At 38.3% G+C, this 19953-nt stretch overlaps 1 protein-coding gene across 1 annotated transcript in view; it reads left to right on the forward strand.

The window, feature by feature from the left end:
• The window catches only part of LOC131166355 (uncharacterized), a 64661-nt gene that overhangs the window by 37652 nt on the left and 7056 nt on the right, over positions 1–19953 (forward strand). Inside the window, exons 7-12 of the mRNA XM_058124825.1 lie at positions 8908–8990; positions 9145–9217; positions 14063–14128; positions 14353–14395; positions 15855–15994; positions 16522–16734. Coding sequence (XP_057980808.1) covers positions 8908–8990; positions 9145–9217; positions 14063–14128; positions 14353–14395; positions 15855–15994; positions 16522–16734 — 618 coding nt within the window. The remainder of the gene's footprint in view (positions 1–8907; positions 8991–9144; positions 9218–14062; positions 14129–14352; positions 14396–15854; positions 15995–16521; positions 16735–19953) is intronic.

Genomic DNA, 19953 nt, shown 5'->3' on the forward strand with positions numbered 1-19953 from the left:
TATCCTCTTGCATTGTTCTTTCATCAGAAATCTTTGACTACTGCACTGATCAGGCAGCAATTGGTTACTGCCAGAACTGTGGAGGAAGAAGCATTCGCTCAATTAAGGAAAGAAGGAAAGCTTTAACCGTTATTCCCCTTACCATTTCTGAATTTTGTGGGAGAAAGAAATAGAAGAGCGAAGGTTCATCTACACCCTTCGATCTTATCAACGGCAAAAGACACTAACCTCCACTAAGGTTGGCAAAAAGACAGACCTCCCCCAATGTTTCAAAAATCCCATGAACCTCCCTTTCAAAAATCCCAAAGGCCAGCCCTGGCATTTGACTTTTAGGACACTTAAACCCCTTCGAAGGTTTTTTTTCTTGCTAATTATAAGCAGGAGTCTATGTCTATTTGGCAAACCTCAAGGGAGGTCTCTAGGATTTTTAAACCTTAGGGGACTGTATTTTTGCTAAACCTTAGGGGTGGTTGGTGTCTTTTGCCTTATTATTAAAAGACAGACTACTACTTTAAGTCTTTAACTAGTTGATATAGTGTCTTGTTCATGATAGATACTCATACAACAATTGTTGATTTTTTGACACCCTCTATTAGGGTTGATTTTCTTGTCATTTTTTGTACATGGATGCACACCCCCTTGCTGCCCTTTAATGAATTTTATCTCAGTTGATTAAGAGAAAGATTTCTTTGGAACTATGGCCAAAGAAAAGGCTCAGGGTTTCTTCCTTCATGTGGTTTTGATGGCTAATAATTATCATTTCAAGCCTTAAGAGATTTTCAACTTGGAAAAGCCTCTTTTTTAGCTTCTTAGTTTATATTTTTGGAATTTTTTTTTGAATTAACACTGAAATTGGGCGAAGGTTGGGATGTATGCATTAATAATAGTTCTTTGGTACTTTGAAGATCTTTCTCTAGGCATCTTTCTTTAATGATGTACTTCTTTGGGGTGTTTAAAGAGAAAATGGTTAATTAGAGTCTGTTTGTGGCCTACCCTGCTTACAAGTTACAATGTATGATCCGCATGCTTGTCTTAGGTGGGGAGCTGCTGAGTCATTTTTGTTGCATTTGGCTTGTCTATTTCTAGAATGTATTTGCATGTAATGTTTATTTTGTGATTCTTATTTTTTACATACTCAATTTACTAAAATGAATATTATCATCTATTGATGATTGTGGACTTGTTTCATTGGTCATATTGTGCAATTAGAGCAATATATTTTGACTTACATTGCCTTTGGGAGTATGGATTTCAAGTCTTCGATTTTGATTTCTGTAGGTTTGGACAAAATTCAATAAAATTTTGTCTTAGTTTTTTTTTCCTAAATCCACCCAAATCCAAATCCAAGGCCTCTCCCAAACATAGGATTGAAGTATTGAGATTAATTAGCCAAAGACAAACTAGTAGATCGCCCACATATATGTCATGATCTTCTTTGTCATCTATGCATAATGTGAACTATTTCTAAAGTTTTTAGGCACCTTATCTTCCTATCCCCCCCTCCCAACACGTGCACCCACCTCAGACATGGCTGAAACTTTTCATCTTTTTTTATTTATTTATCAGCAAAGTATATATTAAAAGGGCATCAAGGGGATGCAAATCCTAAGTACAAGAATTCAACCACCCTGGAAGGTGTCACAAAAATAAGAAAATTACATTAAACTCATTTGCCACAAGTCCACTATGCCAACTAGCAACTGCATTAAACCGCTGCTGTTTGCTGAACTGAAGCGTGGAGGTTGAATTTTTGAAAACTCTTTTGTTCCTCTCTTTCCATACGCAGCAGAAAATTGTGAGAGGAATGAGAGACAAAGCCTTCTTATTTTCCTTTCTTGCCCGAATCCCTCTCCAGGCATAGAGCTCCCCTCAACAGATCTAGTGGTAACCCACCATTCTCTGATAAGAGTCAAAGCCACATCATGAAGATTTCTAGTCCAGGGGCAATGGAGTATTATATTGTCTACTGATTTTGCCTCAGCCATGCAAAGGGCGCATTTGTTGGCCATAGAGAACCCCCTTCTCTGCAAGTTGTCTAGGGTCAAGATCTTACCATGAGCTGCTTCGCAAGTAAAAAGGGCAACCTTATTTGGGGGCAGCGGTCTTCCATAATTGAGATCAAGGGGAGTGAATGTTGTTTGACTCCCAGGTAAAAATTTTTCTGCAAAAGGATATGACAGTGAAGACTCCCCTTCTTGTCCAAGTACCAAACAAGAAGGTCAAGTTTTTTGAGGCTAGATCGTGTAAAGATGACTGTAGAAATCGTTGAGCTGGTGAAGTTCCCAATCTTCCACATTTTTGTGCAGGGAATATTCCAGAAGAACCCCTTAATTGATGCTTGGTTGTGCTGACAAATGCAAGCGTCTTTGTCACAAACTATGTTGTAAATGGCTGGAAATGACACACTGTGAGCCTCCAGACAACTCCAAGCATCATGCCAACAAATAAATGTTTTCTCCATCCCCCACCTGAAATCTAATAAAGGGAAAAAAGTTATTCCAGCCTTTCCTAATGCATTTCCAGACCCCAGTGCCGTGTGGGTCCCTGCCAACCTTGGATATCCACCCATTGTGGTCCCTTGAATAAGGCATCATTTTTTGTTGCTTGGCGTTTTTCCTTTTTGTAATTATTCTTTAGCTAGTATTATTTATAAAATTGGTGTTAACTTGATGCTTGATGCTGTGTATCTAGTAGGTGTCACAGGCTGAATATTTCACACCTTTTTGAAAGGGTCGTGTGGTGCTAGCTAAAGCACTCTTGTTTAACTAGCCAACCTAGCATTTACTACAATTCACCAATAGAATACTTTCATTGTCATTCAAGCGAATATAAGAGGAAGCAATAAGTAACTTATGAAAACAATGATACGCATACAGTAAACATTGAAGCAACGTAATTCATTAACACCTCCATTAACAACGTTGTGTTTAGAGAGGGAGGGAAGTAGGCTAAACACGTTTACAATAGTTAGTGAGTTTTACAAGTTGATGAACACTCAACTCTCCTAAAGAGCTTTCTATGCTATTCTCACTTTGACACTAGGAAACATCACTATGACCAAGGAGTCATACTCCCCCTTTTAGCCTAGGGATCTCCGAAAAATAACCTTACACTAGTACTTACATGATGGAAACTCATCCCAAATGTACGAGACAAGTGGTCATAGGCAAGCAGAATGCCTTGAGTAAGCTCGGCTCGTGATGCTCCCCGACTTATGTGGTCAATGTTCTTGTAGACTTTGATGCTAGTTGCACTTCAACTTTGTCAACGAACGGTTGCATATCTTCTGTAGAAACTCAGCTAATTTCTTCGTTGCCAAGGCCTTTCCACTTCACTAAAAACTCCGGACACTTCTCGTCTGTCGGGTTGCGCTGTCTACAATTTTGCTTTGTTTTATTGACTTCTTCTTGGGTCTTCAGTGTTGGTGTTGAACGACTTAAGGCAGTTGTCGTGAGACACATGATGCACTTTCATCCAAGTTGGAGGGTCAATTTTGTAAGAGGTCTTCTTGACTTTGGCCAAAGATGGAGACTGGTCCTTCATATTTACGAAGTAGTCTCCTATCTTGTTCTTGTAGTGACTTGATCTGTTCAGGATTGAGCTTGACAAGCACCAAGTCACCTACGTTGAAGTGTTGCGGTCTTCTCTCTTGATCTGCCCATTTAATCTTTTTCTAGGTAGGCTCAGACAATCTTTGCATTCTGTCTCCATTCTTTGGTGAAGATGTACGCTTTGGGACTCTTTCCTTTATACAACTCGTCCATTGTGTGAGGTAACAACTGCTGCTGGCTTGTAACAAGCTCAAAAGGACTTCATTTGGTTGTTGAGCTCTTTTTGGGCATTGAAATAGAACTGAGCCGCATCAAGTAGTTGCAATCAATTCTTTTGGTTGGCATTGACGAAATGACGCAAGTACTCTCTAGTGGCCTGTTGAATCTCTCCATTTGTTTGTCCGTCTGTGGATGATAGGTCAAAGATGTGTCAAGTTGTGAACCAAGGATTTTCAAAAGTTCTGTCCAGAAGTTGCTACTGAATCATGAATCTTGATCATTGACGATATCTTAGGGAACATCCCAATACTTCACAGTATTCTTAAATAAAATTGTGTCTTTTCTGTCGAATAGTACTTTGGTGTGGGTATAAACATACCGTACTTCGAGAACCTGTCTATAACAAGTATAGACCCTACATCTCCCATTATGTACAGGTTGGTGATGAAGTCTAGTGACACACTTTCCCATAGTCTAGATAGTATCGGTAAGGGCTCCGAAAACCCTGCAATCTTCTTCTACTCCACCTTATATTGTTGGCTGGTGAGACAAGTTCGAGTATAATGAACCACATCATCACATATGTGCGTCCAATAATACCTTTGCTGCAGAAATGCCAAAGTGCCTTGCCATTTTGGATGTCATGGTATCATGACTCTCTTAGTAGTGCCTTCCTCAGATTTCTAGATCGTGGCACAAAGAATCGACTACCATGGGTCATCAACAATTTGTCTTTCATTTAGAATTGACGTGCTCTCCCCTCTTTTGCTAGCTTCATGAGGTTCTGCGCAACTAGATCTTTGGTTAAATTCTCCTTGATGTGCTCTCGTATCATCGTGGTAACGGTACCCAACGTCAAGTGTGTTACCATCTATAAGACGCCAGCTCGGCCTTCTTGCACAATGCATCAACTTGGTTCATCCGCCTTAACTTGTGCTGAAATGAGAAATCAAATTTTGCCAAGAATTCCTGCATCGGCCTTGCTTGGGTGACAACTTTGGCTGTGTGAAGAAGTGTCCGACACTTGAGTTATCCGTTTTCTCGACGAACTTTGACCCAAATAGATAACGCCACCACACGTAGAGACAATGGATAACTACTAGCATTTCCTTCTCCTGAGTTGTGTTCTTCCGCTCTGCTTCACTGAGCTTATAACTCTCGTATGCGACAGGATGTCTCACCTGTAACAAGACTCTTACAAGGGCGTAGTCCGATGCATCTGTGTGTACCTCAAAGGATTTATGATGTCCGAAAGATCAAGTACTGAATCTCTTATCATGAAATCCTTCAAGTCATCAAAGGCTTCTTGACACTTCTTTCTCCAATTCCACCTCTGACCCTTCTTTAGTAGTTCTGTCAAAGGAGTAGTTCTCCTTGAGTACCCCTCTACGAACTTCCTGTAATAGTTAACAAGACCAAGAAAGGAATGCAACTCTTTCACTGTCGTTGGGATCTTTTATTCTTGAATAGCTCTCATCTTCTCTATATCCATCTTGATATGACCTTGCTCAGTCACATGACCAAGGAATTTGATGCTTCACTAAGCGAAAGAGCACTTTTCTTTCTTCATGTACAAAATGTTCTCCTTGAGCCTGTCGAACACCTTCCATCGATGCTCTTTATGTTTCTCCGGAGTGTAACTGTAGACAATAATGTTATCCAAGTACACAAAGACAAACTTGTCCAGGTGCTCACAAAATAGTTGAACCATTAAGGTACAAAATGTTGTAAGTGCATTCGTCAACCTGAATGCGATTACCAAAAACTACACCACGACAAACTTGTCGAGGTACTCACGAAATACTTGGTTCATCAAGGTACAAAATGTCGTAGGCGCATTCGTCAACCCGAATGGGATTACTAAAATCTCATATGCCCCGTACCGCGTCACACAAGTTGTCTTCAACTCGTCCCTATCAGCAATTCTCACCTAATAATAGTCCAACCTCAAATCGAGTTTAGTGCAGTACTTGGAATGGTTCAATTGATCAAACAGATCGACAATCAATGGAATAAGATACTTGTTGTACATTGTCATCTTATTGAGCGCGCGGTAGTCTGCACACATCTGCATGCTCCCATTATGTTTCCTCTGAAACAACACTGGTGCTCTGAACAGTGGTTTGGAAGGACGAATATATCCCACCTCCAACAAATCAAGTTGCTTTCTCAACTTTGCTAGCTCCGGTATGGCTCCTTAGCAGGTGGTTTCACTCTTGGGAACAATTCGATCTCATGCTCCACACCCCATCGTGGAGGCAAGTTGTGAGGTAGCTTATCCGACATCACTTTCTTCAATAGCTCTCACCTTCCCTCAGGAATTCCATTCCCAAAATGACTTGGAAGTCATCCAACGGCACCACTGTGGAATTCAAATGACCTGCCCATTGCCCAAGCTTCATAGTGACTTGCTTGGCTACTCCTAGAGAAGGCTAGGCCACAGAATTCACCGCTTTCATGCATCCTGAATCCTTCTCCAAGGATAAGTTGAGCCTCCCTACAAAATTATGGGTAGCCTTGATATCCACCGTAGCATGGGTACTCTTCCCAATGATCCTCAAATCCACAGATCTCAATCCTTTTGCCCGTGTCGAGTTGGAGATCTGAGGAAGACACTGCTAGGAGTGTCATGATACCATGTGGGCCAGACATCCAAGATGGCATCACACTTTGGCCGCACATGCGTGATGATGTGGTTGATATTTGGACTTGTCTCACTTGCCAACAAGACAAGGTGGAGCGGAAGAAGATTGCAGGGTTGTTGGAGCCCCTACTAGTACCATCTAGATTGTGGGAAAGTGTCTCACTGGACTTCATCACCAACTTGCCCGGAGTGGGAGATGTAGGGTCTATATTTGTGGTTATAGACAGGTTTTCGAAGTACGATACGTTGATACTCGCATCGAAGTACTGTTTGGCAGAGGAGACGACACAACTATTCTTTAAGAATATTGTGAAGTATTGGGGTGTTCCTCAAGATATCATTAGTGATCGAGACTACAGATACTTCTATACAGAACTTTATAGAATCCTCGGTTCATAGCTTGAGATCTCTTTGAGCTATCATCCATAAATAGACGGACAGGCGAAGAGATTCAACGGGCTACTAAAAAAGTACTTGCGCCATTTTGTCAATGCCAACCAGAAGAATTGGGTGTAACTACTTGATGTGGCTCAGCTTTGTTTCAATGCCCAAAAGAGCTCAACAACCAACAAGAGCCCCTTTGAGCTTGTTACATGCCAGTAGCCATTGTTACCTCGCATAGTGGACGAGTTGTACATAGGAAAGAGTCCCAGAGCGTACATCTTTACCAAAGAATGAAGACAAAATGCAGAGATCATCCGAGCCTACCTAGAGAAACCTTCTAAGTGGATGAAGAAATGGGCAAATCAGGAGAGAAGACCACAACACTTCAACATAGGTGACTTGGTGCTTGTTAAGCTTAATCTTGATAGGTCACTAGGAGGACGAGATAGGAAATTACTTCGTAAATATGAAGGACCGGTCCCCATCTTGGCCAAATTCAGAAAGGCCTCTTATAGAATTGATCCTCTGGCTTGGATGAAAGTGCATCTCGTGTTTCACGTTAGCTGCGTTAAGCCGTTCAACGCCAACACAGAAAATCCAAGCAGAAGTTAGTTAACCAGAGCAGAATTGAAGATAGTGCAACTCGACAAACGAAAATTTGAAGACATCCTTGTAGACAGAGAGTTCACATCCTCAAGGAAGAAGTGGCAGGAGTTCTTAGTGAAGTGGAAAGGCCTTGGCAATGAAGAAATAGATGGTTTTTGCAGAAGATATGAAATCGTTTTTGGACAAAGTTGAAGTGTGAAGTGTGCCTAGCGTCAAAGTCTACAAGGACATTGACTACATAAGTAGGGGAGTGTCACAAGCCGAGCTTGTTTAGGGCATTATGCTTGCCTGTGACCGCTTGTCTCGTGCATTTGGGATGGGTTTCCATCATGTAAAAACTAGTTTAAAGTTATTTTTCAGAGATAGTTTTTCCCTAGGCTAAAAAGGGGAGTGCGACTCCACGGTCATAGTGATGTTCCCTTGTGTCAGAGTGAGAATGGCATAAAAAGCTCTTTAGGTGAGGGTGAGTGTTCATTAACTTGTAAAACTCACTAGCTATTGTAAACGTGTTTAGCCTACTTGCCTCTTTCTCTAGACACACGTTAACTGGGGTGTTGATAATGAATTACGTTGCTTCAATGTTTACTGCTTGTGTGTCATTGCTTTCATAAGTTGCTTATTGCTTCCGCTTATATTTGCTCGACTGACAATGAAAGTTTTCTATTGGTGAATCGTGGTAAACACTAGGATGGCTAGTTAAACAAGAGTGCTTTAGCTGGCGCTGCTCGGTCCTTTCACAAAGGTGTGAAATATTTGGCCTATGACACCTGGGTAATATGTTGCGTGATTGTAGATTATATGCTAGTTTAAGGGAAACTTCCAATCAAAATACAGGAAAGTTAATAACTGAACATGGTCAAAGAATGAGGAGAAAGGAAAAAATGTTAAGATGGATTATTAGCATTTAGTAATACAAGGATAGAATAAAGAAATTACTGCATGGTGAAGATGTTGGGTTAGCAACAGTTGAAGATAAGTTTTGGAAAGATTGTTTAAGATAGTTTGGACATGTACTGCACGGACTGTTAGATGGGGAAGACTTGGATGAGGATGGTGTTAGGATAAAAGGAAGACCAAGATCCCAAGAATAACATGGCCTGAAGCAGTAAAATTTTTTTTTATTAAATTTAATTTAGGGGAAGTTGATAGCCTTAAATTGAATATAATAGAGAGAAAGATCAATTTGGCTGACTGTGGGATAAAGTTGTTTTCTTTTTCCCTTATATATATATATATATATATATATATATATGAAAGTTATGAAACATGATCTAGTTCATTTTGCAGTAGTGTTCATTTTTTTCTTCAAATATTGTTCGAACTTGCCTGTTTTCGCAACTTTTTGATGTTGAATGCACCATTTTTAAGGCCAGTTTGTGTATTGTCAACGTTTTCACAAAATGTTATGAGTGAAATGCTGTGATTTATGTTTTGGATAATATCTGCATTGTAATATACTAAACTGCATGTTTGAATTGCGTACTTATTATTTCAACATTTTAGATGTGGATATTTGATACAAGTGATGGGGACCCTCGGCTTCTTCGTTTTCGAAGTGGGCATAGTGCTCCTCCACTGTGCATCAGGTCTCTCTCTCTTTCTTCTCTCTCTCTCTCTCTCTTATTGAGGGAGAATGCATCATACTTTTTAATTTAACGATTCAATTTGACCCTACTGTTTCAGTTCTGTTGTTAATGTAATTGACAGATTCTTGGCACCTTGAATTAAAATCCCCTACAGGTTCTATGCCAATGGGAGACATATTCTATCTGCGGGTCATGATCGTGCCTTCCGTCTATTCTCTGTCATCCAGGTATTCTTTCTCTCATTATTGTTCTTTTAATTCTGTCCCTTAGTAGAATTTTTTATCACTTTGGTGGAAGCTTCTGTTGCCTTGTAAAGCTTCATTTTGCATTATTCATTAGTTTCTCTTTTCTAATTCATCTGATGTATTCTTATGTCGTGTTTCTTTTCAGAAAGATTATTTGAGTTGATTTTGTCTTTTAAAAACAGAATACTTAGAAAGATGAAAAATTACGAAGAATAAGTTACAGTAAGGAGCTTGCATGCTGAAGCATATATAAACTCTGTTGTCCTAAAACCGAATTTGCGCCCTCAACAGTGCAGTTGGTACTCGGCGTCCAGTCTCCAGGAGGATTCAAGAGCCTTCGCGGCTGATGAGTTGCACACTAAACCAGAAGCTCATGAACTTAACCCAATCTAGGCATAAGCTAATATTTTATCTAGAGAAAAGAAAGGGAGGGAAGAGGAGAGCAATTTTAGGAGAAGTATGGAAAGGTGGAAGTGTATCCCGAAAGTTGCAAATTGCACCTTTTTTGGGCACTGCAGAGGGTGTTAGAGGTGGATTGAATTCATTTTCTTAAATTCTAAAAAAATGAAAAATAGATCTTGTAAATAATTTAGTCAGAAAACAGTAACTGCTGCAAATTAAAATTGTAACAGTTAGTATAAATCAGAAACTGCAAGCCATTACTGCAATTGAAGACCAAAAACTCAATTAGGCAAAGCCGTAAAACCAAGAGACAGCTCTCAAAATTGAAGCTTGAAAACACAGCTAAGACTGGAACTTTAAGACCAAAAAACTGAAGAGTTATTGCTGGAAAAACTGAAGCAATAACTTTAGAATTTACTCAAATCTATTTTTTCAAGTCAGATTACACTGCTGTTTAGTATAAAAATCCCTCATATTAGCTCAAAAAAGAAATAGATTTTAAGGAAAATAAGGTGTGTAATAAAATAGGAGTCAAGAGTCAAGACACACATAGGAGAGAACTCCCTTTGACAACCAATGTAGGACTAGCACTTCTATTCAATTTGCAGCACACCTACATCTCCAACAGTTGCTTCTACCCTCCCTGGATTTTTATTGTCCCTGTAGTTTATTATGATTAACTGATTTTTTTTTTTTGGACAGAAAGAGGTGTATTAGAATGAGAGAGAAGTTCCAACGAAAGGGGACAGGAAATCCACCCCCCAAAAATATAACTAAATAAAAAAATAGAAATTACCTTCAGGGGTTTGGAATGTTGACGATTGGAATATATGTCCTAAAATGAACCATCTTCAAGTATTTTTAACAAAAAATGGTCTTTAATTAAAAATTGAACTGTATTTTAAAAGTTGATATAGAAAAATAAACAGGAAAATGGAAAATGGAAAATGTCCTGCAAGAAACAGATTCAAAGAGGGGTTTCAGTGGTCTGCTAGGGCTGAACATTGATTTAAGATTGGGTTCCAGGGAAGTTAGCATTCTATTTTGGGTTTTTGATTAGTGAAGTTTGGATAGGAACTTGGAACACATGGAAATTGCTGGTGAGCTGAAAAGAATGGCTATGAGCGGTACTGAGAACAGTCATTGGGGTATAATTTGTAGGCTTTTGAGGTTCTACAGTTGTGTATATGCATTTGGGAGATTGTGAGCTTTAAGGTAAGGGCTTTTTAATTGGAGATGTTGAGAAGTCAAGGGCAGAATTCTATTTGAAAGAAAAAAAAGAACTGCGGAAGCAGAGGGGAGGATTGAATCATGGAACCTAGGAAATCCCCCAAGGTGTCAAGTAAGTGAAGTAGAGGAGGATAAAAACCTAGAACATCAATCGAAGATTTTTGAGTAATCATCTCACAATCACCATTAGTTGTGCATGGCCAAGAGAAAGCATCAATCCTGTAAATTCTGATTCATTCAACTATTCAACTATTAGAAATCAGAAGAGTACAAACCCTTTATGTAGACACTATGGGTGCATTTGGTTTGGTGGCTGGGATAGGCTAAACTAGGCTAGGCTAGGCTAACCACACCTAGCCTATGTCTGGTGCACAGCACAGTGATAGTACATGACTAGCTAAGAAGATGGAGCTTAGCTGCTTTATATAGGATTAGGCAGGCTGATCCCCTCCCACCAGCCTGCCCTTGCTAGCCAAAAAAAAAGGAATGAAATGGGCACCCATGCCCTCCACCCTCCCTCTCCCCAATTATCTTCTTCTTCTCGCTCTCTCTCTCTCTCTCTCTGATTTCTGCATCACCACCATGGTTCTCTTGAAGACAGCATCGGAGTTTGATGTCTCCGTCCACTCGATCTTTGCTTCTCAAATAAACAGCTGAACTGGACAGGAATTAATCTGCCGCTGAACTTGCCCTCCTTCGTCACAACAAGGGTCATCTTCGTGAACTTCTCCAGCCATTTTTCCAACATCTTTGGTGGTGTCTGATCTTGAGGAACATGTGATTAGAGGCAGGAATTTGATTTGGCGATGGTAAAGCTATGAAAATTGAAGCAGGAATTTGTTTTGGGGATGGGAGAGGTTTGGAAATCATATATGTTTGTTTGCAAATTCTGTTTGAGGGTTTGTGGAGTGAGAAGAAGAGGATTTGTCACAAGGGATGCATTTATTATAAATCATTCAAAATGAGATGGATCTGGAGCAGATCTTACGGCCCCAGCATCTCCAAGGCCATCGGTGAGCTCCAATGTCTTGTCCACAGTATTCCATGTCGTACTTTTCGGCCTCATTGACCATCGGCATGGCACAGGATACTGTCCGTGTTACTCCTACCAGGGACTTGGAGATTGTCGATTGGTATGGCTTCGGTGGGCAGCTCAATTCAGATTAAATTTAAATTAAGAAATTTAGCGAATCTTCATCTATATTGTTATAATTTTTAATTTAAAGAAAAATTAAAATTAAAATTAAAGGGTGTTTTAATCCTTTGAATGATTAGCCAATTCAATGGGGTGTCCTAATTCAAACACAGGATAGGATAATAATCGTAACCAATTCAATTCAGTACAGTGACAGTCCAATCCAGTCCAGTCCTATAAGCCTTAGTCACTGAGCCAAACACACCCTATAGGTACTAAAATCCTGCTAGGACTCAATATTCTTGGGTAGTTACTAATCCTGTTATTTTCGTCGGAGCACATGATTGGGAAACTAAACTCGCCAAGGATTGTTGCAAGATTTATTTCACAAATGATTTCTTAGTGCAGGGTAGCTGCAGGAAAAAGGACAACTGGACAAGATAATGATTTCTATGGCAAATCATGGAAAACAGCTATTGATAATGCAGAAATGTGAAATATTAGTGTATGATGGTAAGAGTTGTAGATACACAACGCATGCACACACACACACACACACACGTAAATGTCGGTGCATGTGATTTTGTATTTGAGCTTACACACGTGCATAGTTGGGTCCTGCCTGGTTGTGTCACATTTGCTTTGTTGTCATATCATGGGATTTAAAATATGGGTTTCATATGTTTCTAGTTTCCATTGCCTGTCGGCATTGGCTTTGAGCAAGACTGCAAGCTAAAACTAATTGTGTTACATAATAATATTAGGAGATTTGGAACTATATACCGGTGCTGTATATTATTTTTGGCCTGAGACTGTCATTTTGGGTTACGTCATCTTCGTGACTTTGCTCTGTCATGTTGATAAACATTTTTATCATATGACATATTGCATACGGAGATATATTCAGATTGCTTGAGGTTATTATCTCTGATCATTTGGTTCATTCTTGCCTGACTGTTTTCTGCTATAAATTTTTGTTTGGACATCTGTTTGTGTTTTGGAATATTATTTTTATTTCTATTGCTTAGCAGTAAAAAAACTAAAATTATGTTTATTGCTTTGTATTTTATTCAATAGCAGTGTGGCAGATTCCGGATCATCAATTTAAGTACTGATATGTTTTGCACCTAACTTTTAATGAGATGGTACATAGCAGTGACGTGCACCCGAGCCAAAAAAAAACCCCTAGGAACTGTATAAACTCCCAGTGCATTTGAAGGAGAGGGCTAGTTTTGCATGTTGGATTTGCAACTATTGCATATTCCAACTATTGCTGTGCTGCAACCTCATGCTCAAAGGTTTTTCCTTTCCTTCTCGGTGTGCCGCCCTCTAGGTTTGAGGCAGACTTATTTTGAGCTAGATGGTTGTTACCAAATAGGGTAAAGTGGTAAACATATTGATTTGTTAAGTGGTCTACTTAAATATTGGCTTTGCTAATTGTAGGATTAGGAGTTTGTTAAGCAGTCTACTTGAATATCGATTTTTTTATTACAGGAGTGCCTAATTACCTAGAGTGCCTCCACTAGCTGGAAAATATAAATCTAAAGGTGTTTGGGGTGATTTTGCAGAGAGTTGTAGAACCTTTTGTTTACAGTCCATGCTTCATAAGCTCGTGGGCATTGATATCTGTCCTATGTTTTGCTTGTATCAAATTAGTGAGGAGTCTGGCAATTTTGGTTTGGGTGATTAATAATTTTTGCTAGCATTAGTATGCTTTGATTATTAAGATCCTGAATTTCCGTTTTTTAATACATTTGAAATTCTTAATGTGGGTGTTTCAATTTTTCTAGAAAAACGTGGGTTTTTTTTTTCTTATTTGTCCTTTGCATCTCAAATTGAACATAGTCTGTGGCTTGTGCCATGAGTAGTAGAATATCAACATTTACAATTTTTCAACTGTTTTCTGTACTCTATCCTTTCTGAAGCATTTAAAATCTTTTTGCACTCACTAGTGTGACTTTTTTCTTAATTATGTTTTTTTATTTAAAGATCTCATTGGTACACCATAGCTGTTTCATGTTCAGATAAATTCTCTCACAAATATGTGCATTTTTTAACAGGATCAACAAAGTAGAGAGCTTTCTCAGCGTCATGTGTCTAAAAGAGCAAAGAAACTAAGGGTGAAGGTATGACGGGTAATGGCTTGTATCTCTATGTGGCATACATTATTGATCATAGGTGCTCATGTCTTCTTCATGCACAAATATAAGCTTCTAAAATAGATATTTTTTCTATTTTTTCCTGCTATGAATAGACTATTTAGACTACATGCTTGAATGTATGATGTTTAGTACTGCATCTTTGATACCAAAATAAAATTTTCTTAAGTTTCATTTTGCTTACTTTTCAGGAAGAGGAGATCAAACTGAAGCCTGTTATTGCATTTGATTGTGGTATGGTCTCTCTTTGAGCTTTTATTTTTTCATGAGGGAATGCTATTAGAAAATATAAAAGAACATTCAAAATTATAATAAAACTGTTATAAAAAAAATTTGGATCAACTTGTTAAATTAACTTGTTTTTCTTTTATCCTTCGGGTGGAGAGTTGTTTAGGATCAGATTTTAATGTTGGTTGGAACACATGATTACGGTACATTTATTGAAGCTATCCTCCATTTGATCCTATTCCCAATTAATACGACTTCTCACATGCCTTGAATTTCAATTGATGGCATTTCCAATGGAAATGTGGTCGGAGTTTTGTTTTTAACCAATTTTAATGTTGTTTTGAGAAATTGGTGGAATTTTGTAATGTAGGAATTAAATGGAGCTTAGATAAATGGTAATCTTGACTTTTTTTGTACGTGTTTCATAATGCAGAAATTGTTAATAAAATTAGACCAATTTATTAGTAGCACAAAGGTGTATAAATTGCACGCTTTCAAGCATAAAGAGAATGTATCATTATGCTATTATTCTTCCATCAATTTAAATATCCATTAAGAAATATTAGTAACAAAATTAACTAAACAAAGTGGAAATATTAAAATGTAAATGGAATAAATAGTATGCATGAATAAAGTTTTGAACTCCCATGTGAGATTTCACCATTTGGCACCTCGGATCTTGCATACAGGTTGAAGGAGAGATTAAGTATTACATCCAAGTAATGCTTTGACTTTACTTTAAATGCAAGATTTTTGGATGATCTCCGTTCCCCAGCCACAAGGCTCCCTGCTTTGCGATGGTTGGGGGAGGGTCATTACAGTGTACTCAGCATTACCCCTGCTTTTATGCAGAGAGGCTGTTTCCTTGGACTCGAATCTGTGAGGCCGTGACCAACCAATCGGTCACAAAGGAGCAACCTTACCATTGATCCAAGGCCTGCTCTAAATTTTGGATTATGCTAGTTTTAATTTGTAAATGGTGCACATCCACCATAACACCCTTCTCTGTACTCATTTGACAGTCATGTCTTTTGATTGATTGCTTGGCATCTTGTTCCAAAAGCATGTCCGGTCATGGAAAATCACTATGGGAGGTGCTAGATGTTAAATATTTTAGTTTTCGAAGTAATAATTGGCAATATATTTTACATGTAAAGTGACTAATGTCTATAATGTCCTCCAAATTAATAGCACTTTATGGAAGACAAAGTGCTTCTTAGACTCTGTTTTGTTGAACTGAAATATTTTCCCCAGAAAACGGAAAAAATTTATGCAGAAGATATTTCAAAGATTATTAAAACCTGCTATGCAGTTTAAATACTTAGTGACTCCCTCATGTTTCAGCTGTAAAATGATCTTATTTTTTCTCCCATGTTTTTTTTTAAATGTTTTGAAACTCTCTTTTTTACAGTCTGTTAAGTGATCTTATTCTACCCTGTTACTTTTTCTTGACAAATCAAATTAGCTGAAATAAGGGAGCGTGATTGGTGCAATGTGGTTACCTGTCACATGGATACTGCCCAGGCGTATGTGTGGAGACTCCAGAATTTTGTACTTGGTGAGCATATTCTGAAACCATGCCCAGACAATCCAATGCCAGTAAAGGTAATGCTTGAATTTAAACTGCAATACTTCTTTTATATTATTATTATGGCATATTTTCTTTTACCATATAAAACAAATGACCATGTGAAAATTTTTATTAATATCTAACATGGAATTGAGAAGGAATTGTACCTAGTTTTACCATGTGAATATCTATTTCTATCCTATCCCATGATGGATTGAATGACACAATTTTTTTCTTGAGTAACATTCTTGTTAGTTATTATATCCCTATGAAGTTTCTATTCCATTCCCTCCATTCCTTCGTGTGAACCAGATGTAACCTTTGATTCTAGTCTATGTTGTGCAATTTTGCGTTGTGATTTGAATTTTGGCATCTTCACAATTTTGACTTTTATATCATTGCAATGTCTTGCAAGCAATTTGTTCTTACCCCTGTACTACATGTGATCACTGTTGTGATGCTGCAGCTGATTGAAAATTTTGATGCTAATTGGCTTCCAAAGTATGGTATTTTGAATTCATTATGTATAAAACTTGATGGAAAGCCTTGCACCTTGTTGCAGGCCTGCAGTATTAGTGTGTGTGGCAATTTTGCTGTTCTAGGAACAGCAGGAGGTTGGATTGAACGATTTAATCTTCAATCAGGGATCAGCCGAGGCAGTTACCTGGACATGTCAGAGAGTAGAACTTGTGCCCATGATGGAGAGGTGGTTGGAGTAGCATGTGATTCAACAAATTCCTTGATGATAAGTGTTGGATACCATGGGGACATAAAGGTGCATATTTTTTGTTGTAAGAATTTTTTCTTTAATAGCAAAATAAAAATTATTAAGAGAGGAAAGAAATACAAGATAAAGGAGGACGAGTTTCCTCACTGCTAAAAGATTAAAATATATATATAAGCAGAACAAAGGGCCTTCTTTGGCCTCCAAAGTGCCCATCCTAATTTTTGGTTATTTTGAATTAAAAAAATATATAAAGATTACAGCAACCAATCAAAACTTTCTTGTTCTAGTAAACCCACACAATTTAAGATACGCATTTATTTGACTCATTTCCGTACATCTTGGACTCATTTCCTGTACATCAAAGATAAACAACATTAAACCCCTTTTCAACCCTTCTGTTATAGACTGACAAAGCACTTTAAATTGTCCAACTTTGTCTATTTTTCTTTTTGCTTATACCACAATTCAACCCAATTTCTTGCCCTCAGAGGAGCAGACAGCCTCAGACATATAACAACAACAACAAGCCTTAAGTCCCCTAGTCGGCTACATGAATCCTTTTTCGCCAATTCACCCGATCAAGAGCGTTTTCCACTATTAGATTAAGTGCTATTAAATCCTTCTTCACTGCTTCATTCCAAATTATTTTAGGCCTACCCCTACCCCTATCTCATCTAGAAATCTTGTGCTGCAATATCATTTTCATAACCTCCTCTTCTGGAATGGTGGGAGCGGGGAAAACACCATCTCCTTTGAGACCCTTTTGCTTCTCAGTCAGACCAGTAAAAGATGAAGATTTGTTGACAAGGCACCAAGGGGGTGCTGACCCAAAGTAAACTTTTCTTACCATTCAAAAAATCAGTAAGATTTAATAGTATGGACATCTATTTCACACTTTTTATTACACTAGAAAGTTGAGCATTCTAACCATCTATTTTTGAGTCAAACTGGAGATGTTTCCTCTTCAAATTCTCTCCTGTTTCTCTCCCTCCTCCACAAAGTCCAAAATGGTGAAGGGGATTAAAAATGCATCTTCTTTTTCCTTTTTCCATACTAACTTTCTTTCATGATCAAGCTCATGATTGCTGAGTGATAGAACCAGTTCTCTCCCAGAATGCCAAACAACTCATTCCATATACTCGCAACCAAAAATACTTATGAGAACTAGTCTCCCCACTTCTGTAACAAAGTAGGTGCATGTCAAGTGAAAAATCTTAATCCAGTATCTCTATCATTCTAATCAAACAATCGACGACCAAGACAAACAAGAACAGGAACAAAAGATCTCCTTGCCTAACACTGATCAAAGCCTTAAACGACAATTTTAGACTCAATTGATAATGGTAGACAATGAAGCATTAGATAAACAGCCCCTCATCCAAGTCTTCCACTTATAACCAAAGCCATTCCTCTCCAGCCTGATTATAAGCCTTTTTCCAAATCCAATTGAAGCATAGTACCTCTTCGTTTACTCCTCACATCCTCCATGAGCTCACTAGTCACTAAAATGCATCCACAATCTGCCTTGCCCTGCCCCATACCCCCAAAGCACTTTGAGCTTGAGAAATCATTTCTCTATTAGTAAACTCAAACTATTTGCAAGTACCTTCGCAATAATCTTATACACACTAGTAACCAAATTATTACTCTGAAAATCAACATCATTAATAGATCTACTTCTCTTAGGAACCAAAGTAATGAAAGTGGATTATATAGTCCTACTCAATTCATAAAGGAACAAATCCTTAAAAATCTTCGTTAGATCCACTCTGACCACATCCCAACAATCTTGGTAAAAAAAGTTCCATGTTAAAATCATCAGGACCAGGAGCCTTATCCCTTATCCATCCTAGATAGAACCTTCCTAACCTCAGTTTCGTCAAAAGATTTCTCTAAGACTCTTGATCATAAATGGAAAGCCACCCCAACCCCTTATCATTGGCCTATCTTCATCCTCATTGGAAAAAGGGTTTGCAAAAAAATTAGTAAATTCTCTTGCTATCACAAGAAGATCAGAAGTATTCTCTCTTTTCCTCACCTCCAACTCCCTAATAACATTCCTCTTATCATTAGCCAAATGAAAGAATTTAATGTTGTAATCACCCTCCATAGCCCACTTATGTCTGTCTTCTAACTCCAATCCCTAACTTTTTCTAAAATAACCTCTTCCAACTCATTTTTAACCACATCCTCTTAACCTCCTCCACCAATAAATTCCTCTCCTCTTTCCTATCGAACAACTCCATATCTCCTAAAATCATTTATTTTTATTTTTTAATTCTAGTGTCTCCATAAATTTTCAATATTCCACTTCTTTAATACTTCCTTCAACTTCTTGAGCTTTTTTATAAACTTGATACCCTCCCAATGCTTATCACCCTCCTCATTCCAAGTATCCCTCACCATCTGGAGAGAAGACTTATGATCCAACCACGTATTTTCTAACCTAAAAGGCATAGGACACCACGTAACCTTTCTAGACTCTTAACAAAGTAGGAAAATGATCAGGCGTAAGCCTAGACAACCATGTGAGAAGCGTTTGGAAATTCATGTCCCCAATCGCCACAAAATAAGAACTATTCATCAAACTCTTCAGCCTGGCTTCTAAAAATTGTCAGTGGTCAAAATCTGACACCACGAGAACTCCCACAATATGGAGACCTTGGGAGGATCTTCACATTTCAATTGCACATCCAAGAGAAACAGGGTGCCCCTTTACTTCATCTTGAGCAAGAATGTATTAATAACTTCCAGTTTTTCATTAAATTTTATGGAGAACCATCTTTGATTTGCTTATTGCTGTCGCAAGAAATTATGGATTCTTGTAATCTGTCAAACTCCTTAAGGGAATCTATAGAAAATTCCTGTCATCGTCCCTTTTTTTTTTTTGGGATCAGTAAAGGTAAATATATTAATCAAGTGTGTATATACAACATACTCTGGGCATCCTCAGGCTCAAAGGGCAAACAAGCCCTCATCACATTGCATTACCATACAATCAACAGACAAGTCAAAAGGCCCATCTAACAGACAAGACTCATTCTATCCAACTACCAGGACATAAGTATCATAATCTAATTTGGATTCTCGGCCCCAATCTGAGTAAGAAATGGGAATTTCTCATTCATAACTCTGTATGCATGCCCCTGGATGCATTTGATGATGACATCAACCGGAGTCTCTATTTTCTCATGCTTCTTTTTGTTTCTGAAGTGCCAGATCCAATATACTGTTGTAGCCACACAGGCACGCCTAGCTACTGATGTT

Source organism: Malania oleifera, chromosome 10 (genome assembly GCF_029873635.1).
Source record: "Malania oleifera isolate guangnan ecotype guangnan chromosome 10, ASM2987363v1, whole genome shotgun sequence".
Classification (NCBI taxonomy): domain Eukaryota; kingdom Viridiplantae; phylum Streptophyta; class Magnoliopsida; order Santalales; family Ximeniaceae; genus Malania; species Malania oleifera.